The sequence below is a fragment of the Chlorocebus sabaeus genome, chromosome 1, assembly GCF_047675955.1.
Source record: "Chlorocebus sabaeus isolate Y175 chromosome 1, mChlSab1.0.hap1, whole genome shotgun sequence".
NCBI classification, from domain to species: Eukaryota; Metazoa; Chordata; class Mammalia; order Primates; family Cercopithecidae; genus Chlorocebus; species Chlorocebus sabaeus.
The window spans coordinates 125,934,138-125,959,038 of NC_132904.1; the positions used below are offsets into that span (position 1 = coordinate 125,934,138).

A 24,901-nucleotide genomic window follows, 5' to 3' on the forward strand; every position below is an offset into this window, starting at 1 on the left:
CAGTTAGTGGCAGAGCTAGAACTAGAACCTGATTTCCTTGGATGCCCTACAAATCAGAAAGGTAATTCTATTATATATTAATATTAAAATAATAGAGTTCTAAACTGAATGAAAATAGGAATGACTTCATGATCTAAACCATCACACCCATTATAGTTGCTACTGAAAATTTTTCTTACTGGCCAATGGATATTCCTTTATATAGAATTTTTTTAAATAGAGAGAAGTGGTCAAGAATTTTATTAACATCCAGAGTCTGAAGTAATCCACTACCACTAAGTATCATCTGACATGGTAAAATTTCCAATAAGGCCAGGCGCAGTGGCTCACGCCTGTAATCCCAGCACTCTGGGAGGTCAAGGCAGGCGAATCACAAGGTCAGGAGATCGAGACTATCCCGGCTAACACGGTGAAACCCCGTCTCCACTGAAAATACAAAAAATTAGCCAGGCATGGTGGTGGGCGCCTGTAGTCCCAGCTACTTGGGAGGCTGAGGCAGCAGAATGGCGTGAACCTGGGAGGCGGAGCTTGCAGTGAGCTGAGATCGCACCACTGCACTCCAGCCTGGGAGATAGGGCGAGACCCCACCTCAAAAAAAAAAAAAAAAAAAAATTTCCGATAAGATCTATTTAAGGTCCATTATGGAATTACTTAAACCTTCTATTATTTAAAAAATATCTCAAGAGGACAAGTAGTCTACTTGTGCAGGAAGATATTTTTAATACCAACTATAAAATGTTTATAATTTTATATGCTTAGAAGACTCAGCAAAATTTTATCAGATCAGGGACTGACTAGCTGGCAACCTAATGTAAAAACACAGAAGGCTGCCCTAAAAGCAGGAAAAGAGAGTTTAGAAAGCAGTTTTCCTGGTTGGGTTTTTGTTGTGCACCTCACCTGCTCTGGAAGTAGTTTGCTAGCTCTGATGCTTCATGGTTCAGACTCCTCAGGTGCACGATTAAATTTCCAGAGTTGGTGAACATGGCGCCACATGTTTTGCACTCGTAAATCCGAGGCTTGCGGATAATGTGCCGGGAAACCCTCATGTGGTGTTTATATTCCCCGAAGGAAGTGAAAGTGGCACTACATATCTGGCACCGGAAACAGCGTTTACCTTCATGCTTTAGGCGATGCATCTTTAGCGAGTAAGCCCTGGTGAACTTTTTCCCACAGCGGTCACACTGAAATGGTTTAATTCCTATAAATAAAGCAAAACAAAATATCTAAAAACAAAAATAAACTGAAAAGTCATAAACCCTACAAATTTCTGAACTATATTTCTGTAGCAATAGATCATCTGAAAAGACAAAAATTACCAGTAAAAACATACTCTAATTCAGTATCTCAGAAAATGTGCAGAATATGTGAAAAGTCATGGCCGGGCGCGGTGGCTCAAGCCTGTAATCCCAGCACTTTGAGAGGCTGAGACGGGCGGATCATGAAGTCAGGAGATCGAGACCATCCTGGCTAACACGGTGAAATCTCGTCTCTACTAAAAAAAATACAAAAAACTAGCTGGGCAAGGTGGCGGGTGCCTGTAGTCCCAGCTACTCGGGAGGCTGAGGCAGGAGAATGGCGGGAACCCGGGAGGCGGAGCTTGCAGTGAGCTGAGATCCGGCCACTGCACTCCAGCCTGGGTGACAGAGCCAGACTCCGTCTCAAAAAAAAAAAAAAAAAAAAAAAAGAATATGTGAAAAGTCACAAGTGTTTAAAAAGGAAAAGAAAAAGGCAGTAGGGGAGGCAAACTAGGTAATGTCTACTGAAGTTGATTTTTGAATACTTTTCTAAATCATCTATTTTACTAACTTCAAAACACAATTTAACTACAGTATGTAGACAGAACCCAAATCCCCATGTAACACCATGTATTATTTCATTTCATTAGAAAGGCTTATATTGAAAAGATGTGAAAATCATCAGTACCTACTCTCTGTTCCCTATCTCACAGAGAAATGAGAAGAAGAAAGAACAATTTTAACATCTCTGAATGTAATGAGCATGACAGAAACATCATTTGATAAAATGGGTTTTTTTGGGTAATACTGATAGAAATAAATGAGTTATAAAGTGTATTAATAGTCTCCTCAAATGCATTATCACAGTGTTTTGGGGAAAAAATTTTAGAATCTTTCAAAACACAATCTGCTGACTGAACAAAGTCACAGAGAGCTGGTGCTAGGACAGGCACTGTTAAGACCTATCTACAGAAGGGGAAAGTGAGATAGTAACTCACGCAGCTGAAACAGCAGCAGAGATCTCTTACTCATCAGAGGTCAGTGTTTTACCCACAAGAATCCTGTTGTCTTCATGTGATTACTGAACTAAAGTTTCAAATCCCTTCTATACATTTATCCAAAATCTCTCTTATGTTTTAAAAAAATACAAACTACAAAGCTGACTCATCAGGGCACACAGAGATTTAGGACTGTAGAACTGAAAGTAAATTGCAAGAAAATATTACATTTTTAAACACACTTTTATTTGGGAATAATTTCAAACTTACAGAGACGTTATAAGAAGCACAGCACAAAGAACACCCATACAGACCCTTTTAACCCTATTTGCTTTACCATCTGTGGTTGTGCTTATCTATCTCACCTCTCCGTATCACCTTATGTTCTTTTAATCAGAATACTTAACACTCATGGCAAACAGCTTTCTGACACTGCACCATTTTGGCAATAAACCTTAGCTAATCTGTTTTCATTTGACTTCTCAGAGTTTTTTTTAAAACTCAGAAACCCCTGTTTTCTATTTTAACTGGGATTCCAAAATAAAATGTTTATTTTTAGAGTGTTCACTTATGCAACAACAGGGAAGGTGACATTACCTGAGTGGATGAGCATGTGCTGCTTTAGGTTCTGAATACGGGTGAAACGCACCCCGCAGGTTGGACACTGAAAAGGTCTGTCGGGACCATTTGGACTTGGTCGTTCTGTACTGCTGGTAGAAGGAGCAATGTAGAGTTGGTAGGGATACTGAACATTTTCCAATCTAAAAAAAACAGACCAAAGAAGGCAACCAGGCTCTGATTTTTAAACTGAATAAACACTGCTACAGGTCAATTTTAAATGAAAAAAGATAAAACACTTAAAGACTTTTTCAAGCAGTTTAACTGTTAGATTTCAAGTTTCACTAACAATATGAAAAACAATGTTACTGTCCAGAATGCCTTTTCTTTTTTTTGAGATGGAGTCTCACTCTGTCACCCAGGCTGGATTGGAGTACAGTGGCGTGATCTTGGCTCACTGAAACCTCCGCCTCCCGGGTCAAGTGATTCTCCAGCCTCAGTTTCCCAAGTAGTTGGGATGACAGCCGCCTGCCACCACGCCCAACTAATTTTTGTATTTTAGTAGAGATGGGGTCTCTCCATATTGACCAGACTGGTCTCGAACTCCTGACCTCAGGTGATCTGCCTGCTTTGGCCTCCCAAAGTGCTGGGATCACGGGCATGAGCCACCGCACCCAGCCCAGAATGACATACAACCACAGAACATATCATCAACTCTTTTACCTTTGATGTCCTTAATCTCGCCAATTCTTTCCTTCTAACCACTTCTTAAATTTAGGCCTTCATTAATACAAGCCTGAATTAATAACTCTCTCCACTTAGCTCCACACTCCTCTAATCCAGCCCTCTCACTGTATCATAGCGATCTGATCAAATCAGTCCCGTCTAAAATTCTGCAATGGCTGTTATCTTCAGAATAAAATCAAACCCCTTTGCAAGGCATACAAGATTCCTCATGATCTGAGCTCTCTGTACCTTTCTAGCCTCATTTTTTGTCATACTCCCCAAATATATCCTATACCAAATGCCTACTCATTTTACGAAATGTAGCTAGGAAGCCACATGCTCCTCAGGGAAGCCGTCTTTGATTTTTCAGTGGTTGCGGTAGGCATCCTCCTATGCAGGGCAACAGAGCTCTGCAGATCACTTATGGTCATCTGTTTGTCTGTCTTCAATCCTTATACTTCCTCCAAAATTGATGGAGCTCCTTGAGGCAAGGGGCTGCATATCTTATCTCTATATTACTACCATGCAGAACGGTATCTAACACAGAACAACCAACCTGATTAATACTTGAAATTAAGGAGTCTAGGCACACTGCTGTTTGTTTATGCTTTCATTAAGCCACAAATGATTCCGGTTGATAACCTCCCCTACCAGGTTTAGCTATTCGAGAAAAATAAACCTAATTTGAATCCCTTGAATCTTTCAAGTTTTCAACAAATACAGTTTTTAAGATTGTCCTGGACCTTCTCTGAGGAAGAATGTAATCATTCAGTGGAGTCTACATTCAGTGGGTGAGACACAGATAATAAATAATCAAGGAAATTATCAGAGCAGAGAATTAAATTAGAAGGATCTAATAGTGATTGGGTGCTGCTTGAGACTGGTGGTCAGGAAAAGCCTCCTTGAGAACTGATACCAAGACAGTGATCTGAAGGTCAAGAATCTGGAGCCAACACTGCGAAAACTGAGAGAGCAAGCTTTTCAGGCAAAGGTCCTAAAGTGACAGAATGGCCCAAAGGCAGGAACAAATATGGAGTACTCCAGGAACTGTGAAAGGTCTATGAGGCTAGAATGTAGTGTAAGAGGGAGACTAGTCTGAAAGGAGTTAGGCAGAAGTCATATCATGTAGGGCTTTAGAACGCACAGCAAGGCCTATTGATTTTAGGTATGAATAAAGAATGTTAAGAATCTATAGCTTAAAACAGTGATATAATCTGACTAATTAAAAAAGAAAAGATGATTTTGGCTGCTACGTGGAAAATGGATTCGAACTGGGGAAGAATGCAATCAGAGGCTAGTTTGAAGGCTATTGCAGTAGTCAAGGCAAAAGATGGTGGGTGACTTAAGAGTAGGGTGGCTACTGTACAGATTGGAAAAGTAGACAAGGATATGTTTTATAGGCAGAGTTAACAGGACTCATTTAAGGATTAACTAAGCAAGGAGGGAGATGAAGAGTGGTAAGGAAAAAAGATTAAGAATAATCCTCAGAGATTTTGCTTGAGAAATTAGGGGATAATGATGATGCTCACTGAAATGGGAGAAAGGCTGGAGAAGCAGGATTCAGACACGGAGTCAGAAATCAAGAGTTCTGTCTTGGCCTTATTAAATGTGAATGCCCTTTGTACGTGTATGTGGAAATATCAAGCAGGGAGGGAGTTACGGGTATACAGATCAGACTTTGGCAGACGTTTTTCACAGCAGTCCATACAGCACACACTCTGACTTTGCACACCATATAGTCTGTTTCAGCCACTCAACTCTGCCATCCACAAACAATATGTCAACAAATGAGTGTGGTTGTGTTCCAATAATACTTGATTTACAAATAAAGGTGGTGGGCTGGAATTGGCCTGCGGTTCATAGTTTGCCAACACTTGATACAGATACGATTTAAAGCAACGGGACTAGGTAGTTTTGGAAACGTTGGGAAAAAAAAAGCCTTGTACAGGTGTTCTAATTTATAATGTGATGATGCTACTTCATTACTCTGAAAAGTATACTGAAGTGAAGTTGTAATACACTTCTACAACTCTGAGATGAAATGTTTGAATTTGGAGTTTAAACACAACCCCTACGAGGTAACGAAATGCTGTCAGTACTGACCGGTCGTCGTCATCTGGAGGAGCGGCAGTGCTAGACGAGCTTTGAAGTGTAGGCAACCCCTCCGAAACGCCTTCATCTACTGAGCCTGGGAATAAGAGAAAGACGACAGCTGTAATCCTTCGGTGTGAACAAGCCAAGACTGTCACTGAAAGCTATATTATATCTAAGCCTCTGACATATATTATCTAGTGCTCATATCCTGAATTATTAATCCAAAGTAGTGTTCTATGTTTTTAAATGTTTGTGATTTTAAAAAATCACATGGAAGATAATAGTCTTATATTATTTAAGTTCTTTTAGAAATACTTCTTTGACACATTTCAGCAAGTAAGCAGGGCAATTCAAAAGCAAACAAAAATCCACATAAAACTGAATAATTAACCATTTAAGGAAACACTGAAATTTTTATTTTTTAAAACTTAAGACATACAACTTGTGGTGCAACTTTTACAGAATTTAAGATACAGTGAACACCCGGGCAACCTCCACACGCAAGCCACATGAAAGCACTGCCAGCATCCTGGAAGTCCACATTCATCCTTCCCTGATCATAAATCCCTCCCTTCTCCAAAAGCTTCTTATGGTTATCATTTTCCTCCTCCCATTCCCTCACTTTTAAAAGTAATTTTATCTTGAATACAAGTATCCATAAAGTAGGTGTTCGTTCTTGCTGAACACAGCTTTGGTTGGACTAGGGCTGCTTCTGCCCTACAGTGGCAGAGTTTAGTAGCTTTTGGTTGTAACAGAGACTATGCGGCAGTTAAGTTTAAAATAGTTATCATCTTGCCTTTAAAGGAAAGTTTGCCAAGGCTTGCCATAACCAATACTTTTTAGTGTTATCTGTTTTATATAAACTGGGTCATACTATATATATTCTTTTGTCTTGCTTCTTTCCTCCAACATTGTGGACTCATCGTTGTTACATGTAACCAAAATTTATTTTCATTGTTTATAATATTCACCATTTTCCATTTTACTCTTGATGGACAGATTTTTGGCTATTAAGAACAATGCTGCTATGAATATCCTTAATGCACATAGGCATGCTTTTCTCCATGGTACGGACTTAGGAATGGAAGTGGTATATATGTAGGAATGGAATTACTAGGTCACTGAATACATTTATCTTCAACCTTATTAGAAAATACTAAACTCAGGCTGGGCGCGGTGGCTCACGCCTGTAATCCCAGCACTTTGGGAGGCCAAGGCAGGCAGATCACAAGGTCAGGAGATCGAGACCGTCCTGGCTAACACAGTGAAACCCTGTCTCTACTAAAAATACAAAAAAATTAGCTGGGCGAGGTGGCGGGCGCCTGTAGTCCCAGTTGCTGGGGAGGCTGAGGCAGGAGAATGGTGTGAACCTGGGAAGCGGAGCTTGCAGTGAGCTGAGATAGCGCCACTGCACTCCAGCCTGGGCGACAGAGCGAGACTCTGTCTCAAAAAAAAAAAAAAAAAAAGAAAAGAAAAGAAAAAAGAAAAGAAAATACTAAACTCTTTCCAGAGTAACTGTACTAAATTCACATCACTGCTAGTATATCAAAGTTATGTTGTTCTACATCCTTACCAACACTTAATATTGCTGGATTTTTAAGTTATTACCACTGGTTTTTACCAATCTGGTGTATGTGTTACAATATTTCATTGTGGTTTGAACTGCATTTCCATTTCCCTTATTACTACTGAGGTGAATCTAGTTTCACATATTTATTGAATCTCCCTTCCTCCCTCTTTTGTGAAATGCCGGAGTTGTCAGCCTTTTTAAAAAGAGTTCTTTTCACAATTTGTATATAAGCCCTTGGTCAGTGATACATACTACAAATCTTTCCCCGTCCCATGGCCTTTTTTTTTCTTTTTCCTTACCCTTTCTAAAGGCTGCTTCTGATGACCAAAAGTTTAACATTTTAATTTAATTTTTTTCTCATTGTTATGGCTTTTTTTTTTTTTTTTTGAGACGGAGTCTCACTCTGCTGCCCAGGCTGGAGTGCAGTGGCACGACGTTGGCTCACTGCAAGCTCCGCCTCCCAGATTCACGCCGTTCTCCTGCCTCAGCCTCCCGAGTAGCTGGGACTACAGGCGCCCGCCACCACACCCAGCTAATTTTCTGTATTTTTAGTAGAGATGGGATTTCACCGTGTTAGCCAGGATGGTCTCCATCTCCTGACCTCGTGATCCACCCACTTCAGCCTTCCAAAGTGCTGGGATTACAGGTGTGAGCCACGGTGCCTGACCTTTGGTCTTGTTTTTTAAAAAACATTTCCCTATGTGAAATTATCTTATGAAAAAAATTCATGTTTTGCCTTACGCTTTTTCTTTAACCCATCTGGAGTTGACTTTGTGACTGAACACGTCACGAAAGGTCTGCGCTCTGCTCTGCAGTGCCACCTCTGTCGTATGCCATGTATACATAAATATATAGGTCTGTTTTTGGGTTTTATACTAGTTCCATCTGCTTATCTGTCTCTTGTATTAATGCCAATCTTTAGTTACCGTAGCTTTATAATAGATCTTGCTATCAAGTAGAGAAAGTCCTCTGACCTTGTTCATTTGCTTTCTGAACATTCTGGCTATTTTTTGCCTTCTGCATTCCTATATATATTTGAGAATCAGCTTGTTGAATATAAGTGGAAATAAATCTTCCATTTCTCCCCTTCTATTTGTTTAGAAGTTACACATATTTTCCTATTTCTTTTTACTGGTTGCCTTAGAAATTAGAGATATACTTCGTTTTTCAAAGTCTAAAGTTTACTTTACTTCCTTCTGGATAATACAAAGATCCTAGAAGCTTTAACTCCATTTTCTACCACTTCTGTCCTGCCATTTACAAATTGTCTGATATTTTACTTCTTTGTTCTGATTAAGCCCCATAGACATTATCAAATATACATGTTCTCATATTTACCTCTTCCTTTGCTGTTCATTCTTGCAAATGAATCCTCCCATCCATGCTCACTTTACTTCTGCCAAAAGTCTATTCTTTAGAACTTTTTTGGCAATGATTTGCTGATGATCAATTCTTTTTGTTTGAAAATATATTTCATTTATGTATTTTCAAAGATAATTATATTTATATATTTTTCAAATATAATTCATTCTTGAAATATATTTTTACTCTGTGTAGAAATCTAGAGTGGGAGCTGGGCACGGGAGCTCACACCTGTAATCCCAGCACTTTGGGAGGCCAAGGTGGGTGGATCACGAAGTCAGGAGATGGAGACCATCCTGGCTAACATGGTGAAACCCCATCTCTACCAAAAATACAAAAAAATTAGCTGGGCGTGGTGGCAGGCACCTGTGGTCCCAGCTACTCGGGCGGCTGAGGCAGCAGGAGAATGGCGTGAACCCGGGAGGCGGAGCTGGCAGTGAGCCGAGATTGTGCCACTGCACTCTAGCCTGGGTGACAGAGCTAGACTCCGTCTCAAAAAAAAAAAAAAAAAGAAATCTAGACTGGGAGTTATTTTCTTTCAGTATACTGAGGATATCATCCCACTGGCTTCTGGTGGTATTAAAAAGTCATATTCTTTTGAAGGTAATGTCTTTTAAAATTTTTTTTCCCCCTGAATTTTCTCTACAATGCGTCTAGGTCTGTGTTTCTTTTCACTACTCCTGTTTGGGACTGATGTCTTTCACCAAATCTGGAAAATTCTCAGCCATTCTCTCCTCTCTCTTTAGAGCTTCCATCAAACCTACATTTGTTGTTTTCCACACCCTTCTCCACTTTGCTACTGCAGTTTCCACCACTGTGTCTCTCTCTGTGTAGCAGTGAAGTAATTTCTTCTAGTTTATCTTTTACTTTCCTAATTCTCTCTTCTGTTGAGTGCAATGTGCTGCCAAAATGTCCACAGAGATTTTAATTTTGGTTATCATTTTTCTTTTCTAAAAGTCCCATTTGGTACTCCTTAAATCTGCTATGCCAGTTTTTACAGTTTACTGTTCTCTGCAATCATTGTTTGTGTTTATTTTGTTAAATACAGTAAGCTTATTTATTTTATATCTGTGCTTGAAAACTATGCCAATTGGCTATGTTAATGTATTTCTGCTGCATTTAAAAAAAAACATTTTTTTTTCCTGTTAGTTCTCTCTCTGCCTTGTTTTTCTTGAGTGCTCTGGTAATTTTTCAACTGGTTATTGCCCTTGAAAATTATTTGTAGGAAATTGAGTTGCTGAGGTAAGGATACATATGCCCTTTTCCAGAGAAGTTTTACGTTTGCTTCTGCTAGGTTCCTGGGCAGCATTATCTATATGAGATTCACTGTCTGAGATTCCTTGGCCTACCCACTCAAAGTCTGTGTTGTACCAATCTGTAAGTGGGCCAGCAGTAACTTCTCTGGGATGTGTTTTCCTTTTTCCTTTTCTAGTCTGCTCACTGCCAAGGCAGGTTTTTCTACAGTCCCCTGGAGTCTGGAGGACAGGGAGCAGGTTGAGTTCTGACAGTACTATCCCAAAGGACAGTGCAAACGAGCATGCTGTCTCCGCAGTATATATGCAGGAATGGAGCTGCCAGGTCACTGAATACATTTATCTTCAACCTTATTAGAAAACACTAAATTCTTTTCCAAAATGATTGTACTAAATTTGCATCACTGCTAGCAGTATATCAGAGTTGTGTTGCTCCATATCCTTACCAACACTTGGTATTACTGGATTTTTAAATTATTACTAATCAGGTATGTGCTACAATACACATATTAAGCAGGGAGCAGGTTTAGTTCTAATGTAAACCTACTCCCTGCTTAATGTGTGGGGCAACTTTTCAAGACTTTACAACTTTACACACTCTGAGCTTTGTTTCATTTCTCCTGCTCTTTGAGTTGATCAACCAAAGCCCATTTGTGTTCTGGCAAATATCCTGAAGGCAAAACTGATTTTAGTGGTCTGATGATCTACTTGCCTCCTTGGGCCAGGCTTTCTCCCCTAATTTAACCTTGCAGTTCCTTCGCCATCTTTTTAGCTTTTCAAACAGTTTAAAGGTGAATTTTTAAAAACTTAAAATTTGTTGTTTGTGGTGGGACAGCAGACTCAAACCACCTAGCTTATTCTCATTAGGTAATGAACTCTGCCAATTTCTTTACTGAACACAAATTAGCTGTGTTGCACCAAATGAACAAATCTGAGCCTCTGAGAATTTCGGTCTTTTAATAGCAAACAAGCTTTTGGTTATAATATTTTAATGGAAACGAAAATGTACTAACTGTAACAGTTTGTACACCACCATATACATGTGAACATTTAATAAATATCATCTGCTAATGAACATATGGGATGAAATTTCCTTCTGATGAAAATTTGGAATCTAATACTTAAGTTTCCCTCTTTGGAACACTTGAATTGCTGTCATTAGGAAACAGGTAAATTTTAAAAAACTAAATTTTAAGGCATCCAAACTTACTTTATTTAATCACTTGTACTGGAAAATTTGTGACAGGGTTACGTTTTGCCTTGACTTCCTAAATGAAGGCTACCAAATATGAATTATTTTTTGTTTCTTGATGACTCACCACAATCCTAACACTCATTATTATACTGTGTTCTAATACGTGCATATACTCTAAGGCTTTTGAAAATACGCAGGACTATGTGTGTTTACATTCATCCGCAATTGCACCCCCATTCTTTCTGGTCTCCCCATTCCATCCCTTCTGATGTGTGTATAGCATTTCTGTGTGTCTTTTCTTTCCCTTAATATCAAACGGCATTTCCGCTTTTCCCCTATGTCTACTTATGCAACTTATTCCCGGGTTCTTCTGACTCGTTTTTAATCCACATGTAGGACAGAGAACCAGATAATGCTGCATTTTAAGAAAGAACTGTTTACTTGTCAGTATCTTCCCATTCTCAGTTTTTCCCTTAAAGAAAAGAGAAATAAACATTAACATTTCAATCTGTACTGGGATAAAAAACTGGAAAAATGCCAGTAATTAGACTTGGTCCCATGGACATAAAGATCTATTTTACAGTATTCTGAACTTATTCAGAGCACAGACAATATTAAAGCTTATAGGCAAAGCCTTGGCAAAAAAATGCCTGGAGTTATGATAAGGTTAGGCGAAGAAGATTGATCTAACTGACATTTGCTTCTCACTATCAGGCAGGCCATACTCTTTCTAGGAGGGAGTGGACTCTTGGTGAGGTGAGAATAAAAACCACACTGTCTGGGACTGATTCTAGTACCTTCAAAGGTTTGTTTAAAAAGCTGGTCTAAAAGAACTAAAATGCAGTACAAGATACATCTAAGTACATGGTCCTTCTTAAAACAAATCCATCTCTACATTCTAAAATGTCTAGATCTCCTAATTCAATGGATAGTGAGCATGCAAAGCAAAGCAAAACTACTTTCCCTCACTCATGGCTACTGAATGCACCAACAGCTAAAAATGAAAGCCATTCCAAGCTAAATGAGTTAAAACAGACTCTTAGAATTCTATGTATACTGTGAAGGTAAACACATAGTGTTATATCACTTATGCAACTATCAGCAAAAAATAAATTTTGTGTAACTCTTTTTCTTGAAATGATGGTTTTTGCAAACAACGCAAGTAATCATATGAATTGGAATTTCAGTTAACCTGATTTAACAGCAGAATATATACACACACACGTATATATACACACACACACATATATACACATATATGTGCACAATATTACTTTCCTGAGGTGACAGTGATGTTTCTTAAATTCTTAAAATGAAGTTTCCTTTCTACCCTATAGAGATTCTGTTCTCAGTGGTAGTGAGAGGCTAAGAATTCTGGTCAGATGGTTTTCACCTTGTGAAACAGTAAAACTGATTCATAGAGACAATCAGCTTTGTACGGTTAAGGGCTAGCTTATCAAGACTGAGTCCACTCTCTCCCCAATTACAAGTGCTGTATGATAGCTTCTGTTGCATCAAACTCAAGTTGCTGCTGCCACTGTTTAGGTATTCAAGACACTTACAAAGATCCCTCTGGAGGAGTAATTACAGTGGTCATCTCCTATTATTTACCATGTGCCAGGCATTGTTCTAAAAGGTTTTCAATATAAGATCTCACTTCCTACTTGAAACAGAGAAGCATCTTCTAACATTCAGACATAGGCTTGGCACTCACTTAGTGGTGGGGCCTGGTCCTTACAGCCATAGTATTCTCCTGGGGAACACAAACAGTCTCAGGAAACAACAGAAGATCAAGTCACTCTGTGATCCTTATTACAGTGAGACTTAAAAAATACTTCTATTTGTGCAATCACAAACATGCCAGTCATCCCCATCTATCTCCAGCTAAACAGTCACTACTGCTATAGATTCACTTTAGTCTGCATTCCTAGGTAATATTTATAAAGATATTCAGTAATAGAAATCTCTCTCCTTTCTGACATCACCAGTCCTGAGCAAACCTCACTTCCTTGAACCCTCCCTGACAGAGAGTAAGCATCCCTGAAATCACCCAATACAAGGCCAAATCCTGTGCTAAGGCCTTTTTAACACCTTCTTACTGAGAACCAGCCCTAAAAAACCCATGGTGGATAATCACCCTTGCTGCAAATGAGCAACAAACTCAACTTGTTCAATCATAGGTGGTCTTTGGCTATAGGGCCCTGGCAGAAATGAAGATCCACTGAGATTCAACTAAAAGCCCTTGTTGCTTTGTCCTGGGATCCTTGATGAGAAGGCAGATATAAAATCCCTTTTGAGGTGCCACCTGCCCTTGCTGGGATGTAAGTTCATGCTGAATTAAGCTCAAATAGTTCAATGAAGCCCTTCACTGTCAGGTTTGCTTTGTTTTCCTAGAAACAGTTTTTCGAAAATATTTTGGTTATTCAGATTGTGTTGCTCTTTGGTGAAACTGTTTTCTAGACTAACACCTGCTCTGAAGATCATCTGCCTGTCTGCCTACTGTGTTTACAGTCTACAAGAGAAATAAACTATAACGAGGGGATGAACATAGGTCGGATTAGTTCATCTGAACTGGCCCTGGAGGCCAAGTTCAGATCTTTGACTGGCAAAACCATTTCAAAACTTTACAAGGTATAACACAGATGAACTGTGAAAACATTATGGTAACGACAGAAGCCGGTGAGGGAAAATAAAAAACAAAAAACAAAAAAACCCCCCGTATTTCATAATTATATTATTATATCATAATACCACTGATATAAAATATCCAGAATAGGCAATTATTAACAGTGGTTTGCCTAGGAGTGGGGATGGGGTTAGGAAGGACTAGGGAGTCATGTTTTTAAGTACCAAGGCACAACCTAAAACCAGCAATCTTTTTCCTCCTTTAAATGTATTTATTGCTTTTATTTGCTGCAAGTCAAGGATACTGAATTTTACACCCTTTCCATGGGCAAGGGGCAACAAAGGGAACCTAAAACAGCAGGTAAAATCCTATCTGAACTAATTTCACGGATAATCAAATTATTATTTTGAAAATTTGAAAATAATATACTAAACATTATATTCTCCCCATTACTAGAAAGACAAGACACCTCTCAGAGATGTTCTTTAACAAATTAGTAAGTAAAATTAAGTCCTCTTATGGAACTTACAGTGGAAAAAGTACCATGCGCATCTTGCTCTTCTCCCTCTCAAATTTATTGACTGCCTTCAATCCCCCAAGGAATTTACTTTTTTTTCTGTAGTTTTGTTTTAGTATGCAAGTTTGGAGTTAAGATAAGTTTGCTGAGAGTGATTAGTACATGTGCCATGAAGGCAAAGAAAAAGAATCACATTGGAGTCGGGCATGGTGGCCCACGCCTGTAATCTCAGCACTTTGGGAGGCTGAGGCAGGCAGATCACTTGAGGTCAGGAGTTTGAGACCAGCCTGGCCCACATGGTGAAACTCCGTCTCTACTAAAAACACAAAAATTAGCCAGGCGTGTTGGCAGGTACCTGTAATCCCAGCTATTCGGGAGGCTGAGGCAGGAGAATCACTTGAACTCAGGAGGCGGGGGCTGCAGTGAGCTAAAATCACACCACAGCACTCCAGCCTGAGCAACAGGGCAAGATCCTGGCTCAAAAAACCACAAAAAACAAAAACAAAAAAACACAAGAAACAAACCACACTGGGATTATCTGATTATATGATATTCACATCAGAGTGGTTCCCATGTCCGCTTTATAGAATCCTTTTATAATAATATATAGGTAACAGATTCTACTTATATAACTGAAAGGTTTGTTCTACTCATTAACTCTTGTTAATAACATCATAAAGGGCTGGGCGCAGTGGCTCAGGCCTGTAATCCCAGCACTTTGGGAGGCTGAGGTGAGTGGCTCACTTGAGGTAAGGAGTTTGAGACCAACTTGGCCCACACGGTGAAACTCCGTCTCTACTAAAAATACAAATATTAGCCAGGTGTGGTGGCGTGTGCCTGTAGTCCCAGCTACCTGGGAGGCTGAGGCAGGAGAATTGCCTGAACCTGGGAGGCAGAGGTTATAGTGAGCTGTGATCATGCTACTGCATTCCAGCCTGGGTGACAGAGCAAGACTCAGTCTCAAACAAAAACAAAACTATCATAAAGGCAAAACCTGAACTGATTATATACACTTGGGAGTGGTAAAGAATGACTATTTCACATGCCTAACTAAATATCTTAGATGTTTAGATAAATATTTGGGTTTCTACTTTCTTAAATGATTAAAATTATAATTATTCAGTAGGCAGTTTGTTATTTAGAAGGTACCAAGGTGTTTTCAATTACTTACTCTGGTAGTTTACTAAAAACTTGGCTGTATCAACAAATAGCTATGCTTTCTTCAAATTAAATCTTTTGTTGGATGTGTGTTCATGTAAATTCTTCAAAACTATTTTGACCCCAATTCAGGAATATGAACTTCAGTGGTTGCTGTGGATGAAATTATTTCTCCCAAAAAGACACTATGTTTTGGCTGCTGGCAAGATGACTGAATAGGAACAGCTCCAGTCTGCAGCTCCCAGTGAGACCGACAGAGAAGGCGGGTGTCTGCATTTCCAATGAGGCACCCTGTTCATTTCACTGGGACTAGTTAGGCAGTGGGTGCAGCCCACAGAGGGCGAGCAGAAGCAGGGTGGGGCATCGCCTCACCCAGGAAGTTTTTGCAATTCGCAGACCAGGAGATTCCCTCGTGTGCTACATCACCAGGGCCCTGGGTTTCAAGCACAAACCAGGTGGCTAGTTTGGGCAGACACCAAGCTAGCTCTTCTTTTTTTGTATGCCAGTGGTGCCTGGAACCCCAGCGAGACAGAACCATTCACTCCCCTGCAAAGGGGGCTGAAGCCAGGGAGCCAAGTGGTCTCACTCAGCAGGTCCCACTCCCACAGAGCCCAGCAAGCTAAGAACCACTGGCTTGATATTCTCACTGCCAGCACAGCAGTCTGAAGTTGACCTGGGACGATCAAGCTTGGTTGGGGGAGGGGCATCCGTCATTACTGAGGCTTGAGTAGGTGGTCTTCCCCTGACACTGCTAAAAAGCCCTGGAAGTTCCGACTGGGCAGAACTCAACACGGTGTGGCACAGCGGCTGTGGCCAGACTGCCTCTTTAGATTCCTCTTCACTGGGCAGGGCATCTCTGAAAGAAAGACAGCAGCCCCAGTCAGGGGCTTACAGATAAAAAGCCCATCTCACTGGGACAGAGCACCTGGGGGAAGGGGCAGTTGTGGGCGCAGCTTCAGTGGACTTAAACGTCCCTGCCTGCAGGTTCTGAAGACAGCAGTGGATACTGACAAGGGGGGGTTCTACCAGCACAGCACTCAACCTCTGCTAAGGGTCAGACTGCCTCCTCAAGTGGGTCCCTGACCCCCGTGCCTCCTGACTGGGAGAGACCTCCCAACAGGGGTGACTGTCACTTCATACAGGAGAGCTCCAGCTGGCATTAGGCTGGTGCCCCTCTGGGATGAAGCTTCCAGAGGAAGGAGCAGGCAGCAATCTTTGCTGTTCTGCAGCCTCTGCTGGTGATACCCAGGCAAATAGGGTCTGGAGTGGACCTCCAACAAACTGCAGCAGACCTTCAAAAGAGAGGCCTGTTAGAAGAAAAACTAACAAACAGAAAGCAATGACATCAGCATCAACAAATAAAACCTCCACACAGAAACCCCATCCAAACCCATCCCAAGGTCATCTGCCTCAAAGATCAAAGGTAGATAAATCCACGAAGATGAGGAAAAACCAGCGCAAAAATGCTGAAAATTCCAAAAACCAGAATGCCTCTTCTCCAATGATTGCAACTCCTCTCCAGCAAGGACACAAAACTGGACAGAGAATGAATCTTATAAATTGACAGAAGTAGGTTTCAGAACAATAACAAACTTCTCTGCACTAACGGAGCATGTTCTATCTAACCCAATGCAAGGAAGCTAAGAACCTTGACAAAAGGTTATAGGAATTGCCAACTAGAATAACCAGTTTACAGAAGAACATAAATGACCTGATAGAGCTGAAAAACACAGCATGAGCACTTCACGAAGCATACACAATTATCAATAGCTGAATGGATCAAGTGGAAAAAAGGCATCAGAGAATGAAGACAGACTTAATGACATGAGACATGAAGACAGGATTAGAGAAAAAAAGACTGAAGAGGAACAAACAAAACCTCCAAGCAATATGGGACTACGTGAAAAGACCAAACCTACGATTGATTAGGGTCCCTGAAAGTGACAGGGAGAAATGAACCAAATTGGAAACAAATTCAGGATATTATCCAGGACAACTTCCCCAACCTAGCAAGACAGGCCAACATTCAAATTCAGGAAATACAGAGAACACCACTAAGATACTCCTCAAGAAGAGCAATCCCAGGAGACATAATCGTCAGATTCTCCAAGGTTGAAATGAAGGAAAAATGTTAAGGGCAGTCAGAGAGAAAGGTCAGGTTACTTACAAAGGGAAGCAATCAGACTAACAGTGGATCGCTCTGCAGACAGTGGGGGCCAATATTCAAATTCTTAAAGAATTTTCAACCCAGAATTTCATATCCAGACAAAGTTTCATAAAAGTGAAGGAGAAATAAAATCCTTTAGAGACAAGCAAATGCTGAGGGATTTTGTAACCACCAGGCTTGCCTTACAAGAGCTCCTGAAGGAAGCACTAAATATGGAAAGAAAAAACTAGTACCAGCCACTGCAAAAACACACCAAAATACAAAGACCAATGACACCATAAAGAAACTGCATCAACTGATGTGCAAAATAAACAGCTAGCATCATGATGACAGGATCAAATTTGCATATAACAATATTAACCTTAAATGTAAATGGGCTAAATGCCCCAATTAAAAGGCACAGACTGACAAATTGGATAAAGAGTCAAGACCCATTGGTGTGCTGTGTTCAGGAGACTCATCTCACATGGGTCAAAGACACACACAGACTTAAAATAAAGGGATGGAGGAGTATTTACCAAGCAAATGAAAAGGAAAAAAAAGTGGGGGTTGCAATCATAGTCTCTGATAAAACAGTTTGTAAACCAACAAAGATCAAAAAAGACAAAGAAGGGCATTACATAATGGCAAAGGGATCAACACAACAAGAAGAGCTAACTATCCTAAATATATACGTACCCAATACAGGAGCACCCAGATTCATAAAACAAGTTCTTAGAGACCTACAAAGAGACTTAGATTCCCACACAATAACAGTGGGAGACTTGAACACCCCACTGTCAATATTAGACAGATCAACGAGACAGAAAATTAACAAGGATATTCAGGACTTGAACTTAGCTCTGGACCAAGCAGACCTAATAGATAGCTACAGAACTCTCCACCACAAATCAACAGAATATATATTCTTCTCAGCACCACACAGCACTTACTCTAAAACAGACCACATAATTGGAAGCAAATACAAAAGAACGGAAATCATAACAGCCTCTCAGACCACAGTGCAATCAAATTAGAACTCAGGATTAGGAAACTCACTCAAAACTGCACAACTACAGGCAAACTAAACAACCTGCTCCTGAATGACCACTAGGCAAATAACGAAATTAAGGCAGAAATAACAAAGTTCTCTGAAACCAATGAGAACAAAGAGACAAAGTACCAGAATCTCTGGGATATGCTAAAAGCAGTGTTGAGAGGAAAATTTACAGCACTAAATGCTCTCATCAGACAATGGGAAAGATGTAAAATCCACACCCTAACATCACAATTAAAAGAACTAGAGAAGCAAGAGCAAACAAATTCAAAAGCTAGCAGAAGACAAGAAATAACTAAGAACAGAGCAGAACCAAAAGAGATAGACACATGAAAAACTCTTCAAAAAATTAATGAATACAGGAACTGTTTTGAAAAGATTAACAAAATAGATAGACTGCTAGCCAGATTAATAAAGAGAGAATAATCAAATAGACACAATAAAAAATGATAAAAGGGATATCACTGATCCCACAGAAATACAGACTATCATCAGAGAATACTATAAACACTTGTATGCAAATAAACCAGAAAATCAAGAAGAAATGGATATATTCCTGGACCATACACCCTCCCAAGACTAAACTAGGAAGAAGTCGAATCCCTGAATAGACTAATAACAAGTTCTGAAATTGAAGCAGAACCTCAAAAAAAAAAAAAAAAAAAAAAAAATTCAACACTCCTTCATGCTAAAAACTCTCCTGAAATAGCCTACCAACCAAAAAAAGCCTAGGACCAGACAGACTCACAGCCGAATTCTACCAGAGGTACGAAGAGAACCTGGTATCATTCCTTCTGAAACCATTCCCAACAACAGAAAAAGAGGGACTCTTCCCTAACTCATTTTATGAGGCCAGCAACATCCTGATGCCAAAACCTGGCAGAGGCACAACAACAAAAAAGAAAATTTCAGGGCGATGTCCCTGATGAACATCGATGTGAAAATCCTCAATAAAATACTGGCAAACTGAATCCAGCAGAACATCAAAAAGCTTATCCACCAGGATCGAGTTGGCTTCATGCCTGGAACGCAAGGCTGGTTCAACATGTGCAAATCAATGAACGTAATCCATCACATAAGACAGAACCAATGACAAAAACCACAATTATCTCAATAGACACAGAAAAGGTCTCCGATAAAATTCAACACCCCTGGCCGGGTGCAGTGGCTCACACCTGTAACCCCAGCACTCTGGGGAGCCGAGGTGGGAGGATCACGAGGTCAAGACATCAAGACAATCCTGGCCAACATGGTGAAATCCCATCTCTACTAAAAAAACAAAAATTAGCTGGGTGTGGTGGCACGCCTCTGTAGTCCCAGCTACTCGGGAGGTTGAGGTAGGGGAACTGCTTGAACCCAGGAGGGGAACGTTGCAGTGCGTGCCACTGCACTCCAGTCTGGTGACAGAATGAGACTCTGTCTCATAAAAAAAAAAAATAATAATAATAATAATAATAATAAATAAAATAAAAAATAAAAATAAAAATAAATTAAAAAAATTCAACACCCCTTCATGCTAAAAACTCTCAATAAACTAGGTATTGATGGAACATAATCTCAAAATAATAAGAGCTATTTATGACAAACCCATAGCCAGTATCATAATGAATGAGTAAAAGCAGAAAGCGTTCCCTTTGAAAACTGGCACAAGACAAGTATGCCCTCTCTCACCACCCCTATTCAACACAGTACTTAAGTTCTGGCCAGAGCAATCAGCCAAGAGAAAGAAAGAGTATTCAAATAGGAAGAGAGGAAGTCAAGGGTATTCAAATAAGAAGAGAGAAAGTCAAATTGTCTCTGTTTGCAGATGACATGATTGTATATTTAGAAAACCCCACTGTCTCAGCCCCAAAACTCCTTAAGCTGATAAACAATTTCAGCAAAATCTCAGGATACAAAATCAATGTGCAAAAATCACAAGTATTCCTATACACCAATAACAGACAAGCAGAGAGCCAAATTATGAGTGAACTCCCATTCACAGTTGCTACAAAGAAAACAAAATACCCAAAACCACAACTTACAAGGGACGTGAAGGATCTCTTCAAGGAGAACTACAAATCACTGCTCAAAGAAATAAGAGAGGACACAAACAAATGGAAAAAAATTCCATGCTCATGGATAGGAAGAATCAATATTGTGAAAATGGTCATACTGCCCAAAGTAATTTATAGATCCAGTGCTATTCCCATCAAGCTACCACTGACTTTCTACACAGAACCAAAAAACACTACTTTAAATTTCATATGGAAACAAAAAAGAGCCCACATAGCCAAGACAACCCTAAGAAAAAAGAACAAAGTTGGAGGCATCATGCTACCTGACTTTATACTACAAGTCTACAGTAACCAAAACAGCATGGTACTGGTACCAAAACAGAGATATAGACCAATGGAACAGAACAGAGGCCTCAGAAATAACACCACACATCTACAACCATGTGATCTTCGACAAACATGACAAAAACAATCAATGGGGAAAGGATTCCCTACTTAATAAATGGTGCTGGGAAAACTGGCTAGCCATACGCAGAAAACTGAAACTGGACCCCTTCCTTACACCTTATACAAAAATTAACTCAAGATGGATTAAATACTTAAACGTAAGACCTAAAACTATAAAAACCCTAGAAGAAAACACAGGCAATACCATTCAGGACACAGGCGTGGGCAAAGACTTTACGACTAAAGCACCAAAAGCAATTGCAACAAAAGCCAAAACTGACAAATGGAACCCAATTAAACGAAAGAGCTTCTGCACAGCAAAAGAAACTATCATCAGAGTGACCAGGCAATCTACAGAATGGGAGAAAATTTTTGCAACCTATCCATCTGACAAAGGTCTAATATCCAGAATATACAAAGAACTTAAACAAATTTAGAAGAAAAAAATTAACAATCCCATCAAAAAGTGGGCGAAGGATATGAACAGACACTTCTCAAAAGAAGACATTTATGCAGCCAATAAACATACGAAAAAAAGTTCATCATCACTGGTCATCGGAGAAATGCAAATTAAAACCACAATGAGATTCCATCTCACACCAGTTAGAATGGCGATCATTAAAAAGTGTGGAAACAACAGATGCTGGTGAGGATGTGGAGAAACAGGAACACTTTTACACTGTTGGGAGTGTAAATTAGTTCAACCATTGTGGAAGATAGTGTGGCGATTCCTCAAGGATCTGGAACTAGAAATATCATTTGACCCAGGAATCCAAATACTGGGTATACACCCAAAGGATTATAAATCATTCTACTATAAAGACACATGTGCATGTATGTTTACTGTGACACGATTCACAATAGCAAAGACTTTGAAGCAACCCAAATGTCCTTTAATGATAGACTGGATAAAGAAAATGTGGCACATATACACCATGAAATACTATGCAACCATAAAAAATGAGTTCATGTCCTTTGCAGGGACACGGATGAAGCTGGAAACGATCATTCTCAGCAAACTAACACAAGAACAGAAAACCAACCACCACATGTTCTCACTCATAAGTGGGAGTTGAACAATGAGAATCCATGGACACGGGGAGGGGAATATCACACAATGGGGCCTGTTGAGGGGGTGGGGGGCTAGGGGAGAGAATAGCATTAGGGTAAATACCTAATACAGATGAAGGGTTGATGGGTGCCGCAAACCACCATGGCATGTATACCTATGTAACAAAACTGAACGTTCTGCACGCGTACCCCAGAACTTGAATTAAAAAAAAAAAAAAAGAAAAAAATACTGCCAGAGAAAACAACTATAAATCATTTTATTTTCAATCTAAAAAATAAATAATAAAGAAAAAATAAATAAAACTCTGCTACAGTTAAGTTACTGCAGTAGGGATTCCTTTACCTGCACTTAAATGCAACCCCTACTGAAACCAGGATTCAAGGCTCTTCACAGCCTGCACTCAACCACTCCTTTTTATCTTTATCTCCTGCTATTGTCTACACTTTCAGGCATCTGTGCTTATTTACATCATTTTGCACTGAATTCACTGTTTACCAAACACACAATGCTCTTCCATACCTGTGTTCGCATATATGCGCTGCTGTTTTTATATGTTTTCACAGAAATTGTTCCCATGCTTGGGTAAACTCTTACTTATTACATAAGACCTAACTCAAATATATAGTGTTAACTTGCTCTTTCCTTTGTTACAACCATACTACTTTGTTCACACCTCCAGATGAGCACTTTTAATAGTTCACTGTAATAATTTACTTACATATCTGCTTCCCCAATTAGATGATTAACCTCTTCATTGCAGGGACTATGTGTTTTTCTTTATGTATCACCAATGTTTGCTTGGCACATGGCAAGTTTTCAATACATATTTTAATAAAGAATAAAACACAAACTGGATTTAACTGTTTTTTTGGTGTGTGTGTGTATCTGCCTTTGTCCCACCAGTTATTATTCAATTATTTTTTCCCTAATATGCAACTTGTAAAAAATAAATGATAGTACTAATAGCATCTCAAGCAAATCCAGTTATCATGTTTTACTCTTCTTTATATTTCCTGTATGACCGAGCACAAAACTTTTTATCTAACAGGAACTTAAAAATGTTTGAATTGACTTTATAGCACCAAGAAAAACACAGAAGACATTATACCTATAGAGGAAGACTGTGGACTAATCAGAAGGTCCTCTTGGACTTGTTCACTTCCTGGAACTGTCTGCTGATCACTCAGGGAACTCTGAGATGCACTGACAGGCTGGGACACTTCCTCATGGACCTCCTCGTCACTTAACCTTTCTACTTTGACCCGGACATCTTCTTCGGTACCTAAAGGCAAGGTAGTTTTTGTGCTCTCACAAGTCACATAATCAGCCATTCTTCTACTGGTCTCAGATGGGCCAGGTAATTCTAAAGTCCGGGTATTTTCTGCTTGCTTAACTTTCTCAGGCTGAATCCTTCGATCAATTCCAAAAGGAAAAGTCCAAGGAAAAGCTAAGGAAGAGTCAACTGGTTGGTTTCTATTTTCTGAGTAGGAAGCTGAAGAATTCAATACCTGGGGTGAACTTGTTTGTGTGCTACACTTTACAGGACTTTCAGGAGACATAACAATGTAGCTTTTGCGCTTTCTCCGGGATTCTCGGCAGACAGGAATCGTTCTTTCTACCACACTGCACTCCGAGGACACGGGAGAAATGCTCCCATCTCGAGAAGTAAAATTGCAGTTAGAATTATTTTCTTGTCCAGCATCTAGACCCTTTTCGGGTTGGCTGTTAGGTGTATTCCATAAAATGCTTGATTTCATGAACTCTGAGCAAGTGCTGGCAACACTGAACATTTGCATATAGCTGGCTGCTGCTAGAACATCAATAATATTTTCTGTGTTAATTGATAGAGTGGCTGTGTAAGCATATTCTAAAAGAGGTATAAAGCCAGTCACTGTAACATGATGCAGATCCAACACATTCTTGTTCTCATCCTCGGCTTGGCCTACAAGTTTGGTGCGAAAGAAATCACTGCAAGCTGCTAGTACCACCTTATGTGCCCGGAAGATTTTGTCCTGGACACGAATAGTGATATCACAAAAATGTCCATCATTTCGCAGCATATTTAGCTTTCCAAGCATTTCCTGGCTGTGGGAAGAGGAGCTATGAGTAAACGTTTTCACACCCATCTTTTACTTCCTCTTCTACAGATGCTCTTCAAGGATGCAAATGAATCAGAAATGTCCTAAAAAATACATAAAATAAAGCATTAATTGATATTTTAGTAGTTTAAATAAAATGTGATTTAGATCATTTTCATGTGGCCACTGCACTAAATTAAAAAGCTGAAAGATGGTAGTGAGAGAGAAACTTCAAGGCACGGACTGTAAAGAAATATATTCTCCTTATCTGCCTTCCGACCTGTCCAACCAATGAAGTCTGTGAACCAATGTTTTTGTTTTGTTTTGTTTTGTTTTGTTTTGAGACAGAGTCTCGCTCTGACGCCCAGGATGGAGTGCAGAGGAGCGGTCTTGGATCACTGCAACCTCCGCCTTCCGAGTTCAAGCAATTCTCCTGCCTCAGCCTCCCGAGTAGCTGGGATTACAGGCACTCGCCATCATGCCGGCTAATTTTTGTATTTTTGTAGAGATGGGGTTTCACCATGTTGGCCAGGCTGGTCTTGAACTCTTGACCTCAGGTGATAGGCCCGCCTCGGCCTCTCAAAATGCTGGGATTACAGGCGTGAGCCACCATGTCCGACCTGTGAACCAATGTTTTAATGAGCTGTAGGCTGCAACAGTTTGTAAATAGTGACAATTGCAGAGTATCTTCTATGTACCAGACAGTATTTGAAATGTTTCACATTTAATAATTAATTGATCATCATCGTATCTCTGTCAGTAGGCATATTATCATTCCTGTTTCTAAATGTGAGCATGCAGCAGGCAATGCC

The 24,901-nt window shown here is 39.9% G+C and overlaps 1 protein-coding gene across 10 annotated transcripts in view; it reads right to left on the reverse strand.

Moving 5' to 3' along the window:
- Positions 1-24,901, reverse strand: part of ZBTB44 (zinc finger and BTB domain containing 44) — a 91,919-nt gene that overhangs the window by 26,816 nt on the left and 40,202 nt on the right. For 6 of the 10 annotated variants that reach the window (XM_073022327.1, XM_073022323.1, XM_073022335.1 and 3 more), the window contains exons 2-5: positions 23,120-24,193; positions 5,621-5,705; positions 2,831-2,994; positions 1,115-1,198 (exon numbers count right to left, since the gene is read on the reverse strand). In XM_073022327.1, the coding sequence (XP_072878428.1) occupies positions 1,115-1,198; positions 2,831-2,994; positions 5,621-5,705; positions 23,120-24,137 (1,351 nt within the window). In that variant the 5' untranslated portion in view covers positions 24,138-24,193. Of the gene's footprint in view, positions 1-897; positions 1,199-2,830; positions 2,995-5,620; positions 5,706-23,119; positions 24,194-24,901 lie in introns of all 10 variants that reach the window. The other 4 variants (XM_073022313.1, XM_073022316.1, XM_073022321.1 and 1 more) reach the window with 3 other exon arrangements.